The sequence below is a fragment of the Zonotrichia leucophrys genome, chromosome 22 (assembly GCF_028769735.1).
Source record: "Zonotrichia leucophrys gambelii isolate GWCS_2022_RI chromosome 22, RI_Zleu_2.0, whole genome shotgun sequence".
NCBI classification, from domain to species: Eukaryota; Metazoa; Chordata; class Aves; order Passeriformes; family Passerellidae; genus Zonotrichia; species Zonotrichia leucophrys.
The window spans coordinates 1201657-1211456 of record NC_088191.1 but is presented as its reverse complement, the minus strand read 5'-3'; the positions used below and the strand labels follow the sequence as shown (position 1 = coordinate 1211456).

At 63.6% G+C, this 9800-nt stretch overlaps 1 protein-coding gene across 1 annotated transcript; it reads right to left on the bottom strand.

Moving 5' to 3' along the window:
* Positions 1-1145: 1145 nt before the first annotated feature.
* On the bottom strand, positions 1146-9009 carry CIAO1 (cytosolic iron-sulfur assembly component 1). The gene is made up of 7 exons (XM_064730955.1): positions 8809-9009; positions 7243-7391; positions 6298-6423; positions 4448-4477; positions 4164-4365; positions 3405-3483; positions 1146-2383 (listed from the first exon to the last, which is right to left on the bottom strand). The coding sequence occupies exons 1-7, from the start codon at positions 8945-8947 to the stop codon at positions 2140-2142; spliced, it is 969 nt and encodes a 322-aa protein (XP_064587025.1). The 5' UTR covers positions 8948-9009; the 3' UTR covers positions 1146-2139.
* Positions 9010-9800: the final 791 nt, after the last annotated feature.

Sequence of the window (9800 nt, the reverse complement as noted above, 5' to 3'; positions counted from 1 at the left end):
GTGCCACCCCTGTGACAAGGACACTCCAAATGTCCCCTCCATGGGACAGGGACACCCCAAAGTGCCACCCCTGTGACAGGGCCACTCCCAATGTCCCCAATGCTGTCCCCAATGTCCCCTCCCCCCCCCGGTACGAGGATCCCCCCCCCCAGGATTGGGAACAACTCAGGGAAATCCCAAAAATCCCAAATTCCCAAAAATTCCCATTTCCCAAAAATCCCCCAAAAATTCCCAAAAAATTCCCCGTTCCCAAAAATCCCAATGCCCAAAAAATCCCAATCCCCAAAAATCCCATTCCCGAAGGAATTTGGGGCAGAATTTGGGATTTCTGGAGGGAAATTTGGGACTTTTGGGGGGGAAATTTGGGATCCCCTGGCTGTGGTTGTGCAATAAAGGTTCAGAATTAATTCCGGAAATTTTGGAGAATTTTGGGGAATTTTGGGGAGAGGGGAAAATGGGGATGGGATTTCTGACCCCTGGGAATTCCGGCTTCCCCCAAAATCCCCAAAAAAAAAAAGCTGCAAAATCCCAAACGAACTCCTGGACCCCAAATTCCCTGGACCCCAAAACTCTTGGGATCCCAAATTCCCAGATCCCAAATTCCCCAATTTCCAAACTCTTTGATCCCAAACTCCCCAATCCCAAAATTCCTGGACCCCAAAACTCTTGGGATCCCAAACTCCCTGATCCCAAATTCCCCAATCCCAAATTCCCCAATCCCAAACTCCCCAATCCCAAATCCCCAATCCCAAAATTGCCAGACCCCAAATTCCCCAATTCCCAAACTCTTTGATCCCAAACTCCTGAAACCAAAAATTCCTGGACCCTAAATTCCTAGATCCCAAATTCCCAATCCCAAATTCCCCAATCCAAATTTCCCGATCCCAAACTCTTGGACCCCAAAACTCTTGGGATCCCAAACTCCCCAATTCCAAATTCCCAGACCCCAAATTCCCCAATTCCCAAACTCTTTGATCCTAAAATCCTGAAACCCAAAATTCCCCAATCCCAAATCCCCCAATCCCAAATCCCCAATCCCAAACTCCCCGATCCCAAATCCCCAATCCCAAATTCCCTGATCCCAAATTCCCCAATCCCAAATTCCCCAATCCCAAATCCCCGATCCCAAATTCCCCAATCCCAAATCCGGGCCATTTTGGGCCATTTTGGGCCACCCTGGGCTTTATTGGGGGGCTCTGGGACCCCAAACCCGCCCCGACCCCACCAACCCAACCGGGGAGGGACAAGAGGACGGGCTGGGGAAGGTTCTGGAGAACTTGAGAAGGTTCTGGAGGACATTTGGGAAAGTTCTGGAGAACACTGGGTGATCGTGGAGACCATGGGAAGGTCCTGGAAGCCGTGGGAAGGTTCTGAAGAATGTCGAGTGATCCTGAAGGCCATGGGTAGGTTCTGGAGAACATTGGGTGATTCTGGAGGCCCAGGAGGTTTCTGCAGGTCCCCGGGGTGTCCTGGAGGCCATGGGGAGGTTCTGGAGCCCCCTGGGATGTCCTGCAGGTCCCTGGGGTGATCCTGGAGGCCATGGGGAGGTTCTGGAGAACGTTGAGTGATCCTGGAGGCCGCAGGAGGCTCCTAGAGACCCCTGAGGTGTCCTGAAGGCCATGGGGAGGTTCTGGAGAACATTGGGTGATTCTGGAGGCCACAGGAGGTTCCTGGAGGCCATGGGGAGGTTCTGGAGAACGTTGGGTGATCCTGGAGGCCATGGGGAGGTTCTGGAGACCATGGGTAGGTTCTGAAGAACGTTGAGTGATCCTGGAGGCCATGGGGAGGTTCTGGAGAACGTTGGGTGATCCTGGAGGCCATGGGCAGGTTCTGGAGGCCATGGGAAGGTTCTGGAGACCATGGGTAGGTTCTGGAGAACGTTGGGTGATCCTGGAGGCCATGGGGAGGTTCTGGAGAACATTGGGTGATCCTGGAGGCTGTGGGGAGGTTCTGGAGAACATTGGGTGATTCTGGAGGCCGCAGGAGGTTCCTGGAGACCATGGGCAGGTTCTGGAGACCATGGGTAGGTTCTGAAGAACATTGGGTGATCCTGGAGGCCATGGGCAGGTTCTGGAGACCATGGGGAGGTTCTGGAGGCCATGGGGAGGTTCTGCAGCCCCTGGGTGTCCCCGTTGTGTCTCAGAGCCCCTCGGGGCGCTGGTACTGCCAGAAGGCGATGTCCCCGTCGTCCCCGCAGGTCGCCAGCAGCCCCGCGTGCCGCGGGTGCCAGGCCACCCCGTTGACGTCCTGCGCGTGCGCCCGCGGCACGTGGGCGGCCAGGCCGAACGTCACCGGGGACAGCGGCGACGCCGGGGACACCTCCTCGAACACGCGCACGGCGTCGTCACCGCACGCCGTGGCCACCGCGCCCGTCAGGTGGCACCTGGGGACACGGGGACAGGTGAGGACACGGACGGGGACAGGTGACAGCTGGGGACACGGGGACAGGGACAGGTGGCACCTGGGGGCAAAGGGACAGAGACAGGTGACAGCTGGGGACACAGGGAAGGGACAGAGGACAGGTGGCACCTGTGGGGACACAGACAGGGGACAGGTGGCACCTGTGGGGACATGGACAGGGACAGGTGGCACCTGGGGACACGGGGACAGGTGGCACTTGGGGACATGGACAGGGACAGGTGGCACCTGGGGACATGGGGAAGGGACAGGGAGGGGACAGGGACAGGTGGCACCTGGGGGGACACGGACAGGGGACAGGTGGCACTTGGGGACATGGACAGGGACAGGTGGCACCTGGGGACACAGGGACAGGTGGCACTTGGGGACATGGACAGGCACAGGTGACAGCTGGGGACATGGGGAAGGGACATGGAGGGGACAGGGACAGGTGGCACCTGGGGACACAGGGACAGGTGGCACTTGGGGACATGGACAAGGACAGGTGGCACTTGGGGGCAAAGGGAAGGGACACAGAGGGGACAGGGACAGGTGGCACCTGGGGACACAGATGGGGACAGGTGGCACCTGGGGACATGGACAGGGGACAGGTGGCACCTGGGGACACGGGGACAGGGACAGGTGGCACCTGTGGGGACAGGTAAGGACAGGTGGCACCTGTGGGGACACGGGGACAGGTAAGGACATGGACGGGGACAGGTGACAGCTGGGGGCAAAGGGAAGGGACAGGGAGGGGACAGGGGACAGGGGACACCTGGGGACACAGGGACAGGGGACAGGTGGCACCTGGGCAGGGGACAGAGGGGACAGGGAGGGGACAGGTGGCACCCAAAGGTGTCACTGGGATGGTGGCATCTGGAGGGGCACGGGGGTAATGGGGAGGGAGCAGGGCCCCAGCGAGGTGTCCCCAGTGTCCCCCCAGTGTCCCCAATGGCCCCCAATGTCCTCAGTGTCCCCAATGTCCCCCCAGTGTCCCCGGTGCTCACCAGGCCACGTCGTAGATGCTGCGCCCGTGGTACCCGGACAGGGTGCACACACACTGCCAGCTGTGCTCCGAGCCACCGTCTGGGGACATTGGGGACATTGGGGACACAGCGGGGACATTGGGGTGTCCACCCCTGCAGGGTGCAGGCATTGCTGCAGGACACCCGTCCCTGTCCCCAATGTCCCCATGTCCCCAATGTCCCATGTCCCTCACCGTGTCCCCAATGTCCCTCTTCCCATGTCCCCAACGTCCTCATGTCCCCAATGTCCCCTGTCCCTCACCCTGTCCATGTCCCCATGTCCCAAACGTCCTCGTGTCCCCAATGTCCCCTGTCCCTCACCCTGTCCCTGCTGGCGCTGCCACACGCGCAGGATGCGGTCATCGCTGCAGGACACCAGTCCATGTCCCCAGTGTCCCCAATGTCCCATGTCCCTCACCCTGTCCCCAATGTCCCTCTTCCCATGTCCCCAATGTCCCCAGTGTCCCCAATGTCCCTCACCGTGTCCCTCCTGGCGCTGCCACACGCGCAGGGTGCGGTCATCGCTGCAGGACACCAGTCCCTGTCCCCAATGTCCCCATTGTCCCCTGTCCCTCACCCTGTCCCTGTCCCCAATGTCCCCAGTGTCCCTCACCCTGTCCCTGCTGGCGCTGCCACACGCGCAGGGTGCGGTCATCGCTGCAGGACACCAGTCCCTGTCCCCAATGTCCCCATGTCCCCATCCATGTCCCCAATGTCCCCAATGTCCCCAGTGTCCCTCACCGTGTCCCTCCTGGCGCTGCCACACGCGCAGGGTGCGGTCATCGCTGCAGGACACCAGGCGCTGGCCCGAGCGCTCCCAGGCCACCGCCCACACGGTGGACGTGTGACCCTCCAGGGTGGCACAGCACACCCAGTCGTCCTCGTCCTCGCGGTACAGGCGCACCGTGTCATCGTAGCTGGCGCTGGCCAGCAGCTGGGGACACAGGGGACATTGGGGACATCAGGGACATTGGGGACACAGGGGACATTGGGGACATCAGGGACATTGGGGACAGGGATCACACCGTGTCATCGTAGCTGGCGCTGGCCAGCAGCTGGGGACACAGGGGACATTGGGGACATCAGGGAGATTGGGGACATTGGGGACATTGGGGACATTGGGGACACAGAGGACATTGGGGACATTGGGGACATTGGGGACATCAGGGACATTGGGGACATCAGGGGGACTGGGGACATGGATCACACCGTGTCATCATAGCTGGCGCTGGCCAGCAGCTGGGGACGTTGGGGACAGAGGGGACATTGGGGACACAGGGGACACTGGGGACATTGGGGACATTGGGGACATTGGGGACATCAGGGACATTGGGGACATCGGGGACATCAGGGACATTGGGGACATCAGGGACATTGGGGACATTGGGGACATCAGGGGGATTGGGGACATCAGGGACATTGGGGACATTGGGGACATCAGGGACATTGGGGACACAGAGGACATTGGGGACATCAGGGAGATTGGGGACATTGGGGACACAGGGGACATTGGGGACACAGGGGACATCGGGGACATTGGGGACATTGGGGACAGGGATCACACCGTGTCATCGTAGCTGGCGCTGGCCAGCAGCTGGGGACACAGGGGACATTGGGGACATTGGGGACACTGGGACATCAGGGACATTGGGGACATCAGGGACATTGGGGACATTGGGGACATTGGGGACATCAGGGACACTGGGGACATCGGGGACACAGGGGACATTGGGGACATCGGGGACATCAGGGACACTGGGGACATCGGGGACATTGGGGACGTTGGGGACAGCAATGGGACCCTGGCAGGATTTGGGGGGTCTTTGGGGTCCCTGTGGGAGTTTGGGGTGTCCCAAGGGTGTCCCTCCCAGGCCCCCCTAGGTGTGTTGTCCCCAGGTGTCCCCCACCCATGTCCCCCCAAGTGTCCCACCCCGGGTTGTCCCCTGGTGTCCCCACGTGCCTCCCCAGTGTCCCCATGTCCCCAAGCCCTCCAGTCCCCCGGGCCGGAACCTCTGGCTCGGGTGCACACGTGTTATGGTCTGCTGTGGGCGTCAGCACAGGACACATCGAACTCCTGTCCCGTCACTGCGGGGACAGCCAGGGGACAGTCAGGGGACAAGCGGACAGTCAGGGGACAGGAGGGGACAGTCAGGGACACGAGGGGACACAGGGACAGTGAGGGGTCAGTGAGGGGTCAGTGAGGGGACACGGGGACATGAGGGGACACAGGGGACAGTGAGGGGTCAGTGAGGGGTCACAGGGACAGTGAGGGGACACGGGGACACTGAGGGGACACAGGGGACACAGGGGACACAGGGACACTGAGGGGACACAAGGGGACACAGGGGGCAGTGAGGGGACACGGGGCACAGGGGACAGTGAGGGGTCAGTGAGGGGACACAGGGGACAGTGAGGGGACACGGGAGTGACACAGGGGAGTCAAGGGGTCACAGGGGTCAGTGAGGGGACACAGGGGACAGTGAGGGGACACAGGGACAGTGAGGGGACACGGGGACAGTGAGGGGACACAGGGGTCAGTGAGGGGACAGTGAGGGGACAGTGAGGGCACCAGAGGGACAGTAAGGGGACACTGAGGGGTCACAGGGGACAGTGAGGGGTCAGTGAGGGGACACTGAGGGGACACTGAGGGGACACAGGGACAGTGAGGGGACAGGGTCAGTGAGGGTCACAGGGGTCAAGGGGTCAGTGAGGGGACACAGGGACAGTGAGGGGACACGGGGGACACTGAGGGGACACGGGGGACACTGAGGGGACACAAGCACAGTGAGGGGACACAAGAACAGTGAGGGGTCAGTGAGGGGACACAGGGGTCAGTGAGGGGTCAGTGAGGGGTCACAGGGACAGTGAGGGGTCAGGGGTCACGCTCACCCTCCCACACCCAGACGCTCTTGTCGCGGCTGCAGGTGGCCAGCAGGGACCCCGAGGGCGCCCAGGCCACCGCCTTCACCTCGTTCTCGTGTCCCTCCAGCGTGGCCACCACCTGTGGGGACAGGGACGGTGACAGGGGGGACACCGGGGACAACGGGGACACAGGGGACAAAGTGGAGGTGACACAGGGGACAATGGGGGCACCCAGGTGATGCTGAGGGGACACTGAGGGGACACAGATGGCATTGCAGGGACACAGGTGACACTGGGCACTGGGGAGGTGACACAGGAGAGGTGACACAGGTGTGACACAAGTGACACAGGTGACAATGGAGGGACACAGGTGACACTGAGATTACACAGGTGACACTGCGGTGACATAGGTGACACAGGTGACGCTGGGGTGACACGGGTGACACTGGGGGTGATTGGCACAGGTGACAATGGAGGGGCACAGGTGACACTGAGGTAATACAGGCGATAGAGGTGACACAGGTGACGCTGAGATGACAGAGGCGATAGAGGTGACACAGATGACACAGGTGATAGAGGTGACACAGGTGACACTGAGATGACACAGGTGACACAGGTGACACAGATGACACAGGTGATAGAGGTGACACAGATGACGCTGGGATGACAGAGGTGACACTGAGATAACAGGTGACAGAGGTGACACAGGTGACAATAGAGAGACACAGATGACACTGGGATGACAGGTGACACAGGTGACACAGGTGACACTGAGATGACACAGGTGACACAGGTGACACAGATGACGCTGGGATGACACAGATGACACTGAGGTGACAGGTGACACAGGTGACACAGGTGACAGTGGAGGGACACAGGTGACACAGATGACGCTAAGATGACACAGGTGACACTGAGGTGACACAGGTGACAGGGGTGGCAGGGTGGCAGTGCCCACCTCGAAGCCGTGCTCGTGCTGCCGCCACACGCAGGTGGTGCCATCGAAGCTGGCCGAGGCCAGGAAGTGCCCGCACGGTGACCAGGCCACGCGGCGCACGGTGCGCTGGTGCCCGTCCGCCAGCACGGCGCGGCACGCCCAGCCCGAGCCTGGCACGGGATGGGGACGGTGAGGGGACACCGGGACAGTGAGGGGACACCGGGACAGGGAGGGGACACAGGGACAGGGCCCTGCCAGCCCTGCCCGGCATGCCCAGCCCGAGCCTGGCACGGGGACACGGGGACAGTGACAGCGAGGGGACACCGGGACAGGGAGGGGACACCGGGACAGAGCCCTGCCAACCCTGCCAGCCCCGCCCGGCACGCCCAGCCCGAGCCTGGCACGGGGACACGGGGACGGTGAGGGGACAGGGAGGGGACACCGGGACAGAGCCCTGCCAACCCTGCCAGCCCCGCCCGGCACGCCCAGCCCGAGCCTGGTGTGGGGACAGTGAGGGGACACCGGGACAGGGAGGGGACACCGGGACAGTGAGGGGACACCAGGACAGAGCCCTGCCAGCCCTGCCCAGCACGCCCAGCCCGAGCCTGGCACCGGGACACGGGGACAGGGAGGGGACACCGGGACACCGGGACAGGCTCAGCCCCGTGTCGGGCCCCACACCTGCACGGTCCGGTCCCGTTCCCATTCCCGGTCCCATTCCCGGTTTCCCTGGTCCCCGCTCACCCTCCCGGCCCCACACCCGCACGGTCCGGTCCCGGTCCCGTTCCCACTCCCGGTCCCGTTCCCATTCCTGTTCCCGGTCCCATTCCCATTCGCGTTCCCATTCCCATTCCCGGTCCCATTCCCAGTTTCCCGTTCCCCGCTCACCCTCGCGGCCCCACACGCGCACGGTCCGGTCCCGTTTCCATTCCCGCTCCCATTCCCATTCCCGTTCCCGTTACCATTCCCATTCCCATTCCCGTTCCCATTCCCATTCCCGGCCCCACACGCGCACGGTCCGTTCCCGTTCCCGGTCCCCATTCCCATTCCCGGACCGCACGGTCCGGTCCCATTCCCGTTTCCATTCCCGGTCCCATTCCCGTTCCCATTCCCGTTCCCGGTCCCCGCTCACCCTCCCGGCCCCACACGCGCACGGTCCGGTCCCATTCCCGGTCCCGGTCCCATTCCCGTTCCCGGTTTCCCCGTTCCCCGCTCACCCTCGCGGCCCCACACGCGCACGGTCCGGTCCCGTTCCCATTCCCGTTCCCGTTCCCACTCCCATTCCCGGTTTCCCCGTTCCCCGCTCACCCTCGCGGCCCCACACGCGCACGGTCCGGTCCCATTCCCGTTCCCGTTCCCCGCTCACCCTCGCGGCCCCACACCCGCACGGTCCGGTCCCGTTCCCATTCCCATTCCCGTTCCCATTCCCATTCCCATTCCCATTCCCGTTCCCGTTCCCGGTCCCATTCCCGGTCCCGTTCCCGTTCCCATTCCCGTTCCCGGTCCCGGTCCCCGCTCACCCTCGCGGCCCCACACCCGCACGGTCCGGTCCCGTTCCCATTCCCGGTTTCCCCGTTCCCCGCTCACCCTCGCGGCCCCAGACCCGCACGGTCCGGTCCCCGCCGCAGGACGCCAGCAGGGCCCCGCTGGGGCTCCAGGCCAGGGCCCAGCAGCGGGACTCGGGGTGCGCCGACACCCGGCACAGCAGCGACAGCGCCTCGGGCATGGCGGCACCGGAACCGACACCGGCACCGGAACCGGAACCGACACCGGCACCGGAGCGGACAGGAAGCGGAACAGAAGCGGAAGCGGAAGCGCGGCCGGGCGGGGCGGGGCCGTGAGGAGGGCCCGGAGCCGCTACCGGGGCCCGGCGGGGTCGGGATCGGCACCGGCACCGGCAGCGCCTGTCCCGGGATCGGCACCGGCACCGCCCGTCCCGGGGCCGGGCTCAGCGCGTTCGGAGCGACCGGGACCGGTGTCAGAAACCACTGCCGGTGAACCCGGGGCGGGTGTCGGGGTCCGGAGCCGGTACCGGTGATCCCAGGGCCAGTACCGGTTATCCCGGAGGGGTGTCCGGGTCCAGGAACCGGTACCGGTTATCCCGGGGCGGGTGTCGGTGACGCGGGGAGGGTGCCGGGAATCGGGAACCGGTACCGGTTATCCCGGGGCAGTGCCAGGGGTCCCGGAACCGGTACCGGTTATCCCGGAGGGCTGTCGGGGGTCCCGGAGCCGGTAGCAGTGACCCGGAGCGGGTGTCGGTGACGCGGGGAGGGTGCCGCGAGTCGGGAACCGGTACCGGAGATCCCGGGGCCGGTACGGGGTATCCCGGGGCGGGTGTCAGTGAGCCGGTACCGGTGATCCGGAGCGGGTGTCCATTACCCCAGTCCCGGTTCCGGTGACCCAGGGCCGGTGTCCATAACCCCGGTCCCAGTGCCTGTTCCATTCCCGGTTCCATTCCCGGTTCCAGTCCCGGTTCTGGTGACCCAGGGCCAGCATCCATAACCCCGGTACCGGTTCCATTCGTGATCCCAGTCCCGGTTCCAGTCCTGGCTCTGGTGCCGGTTCTGGTGACCCAGGGC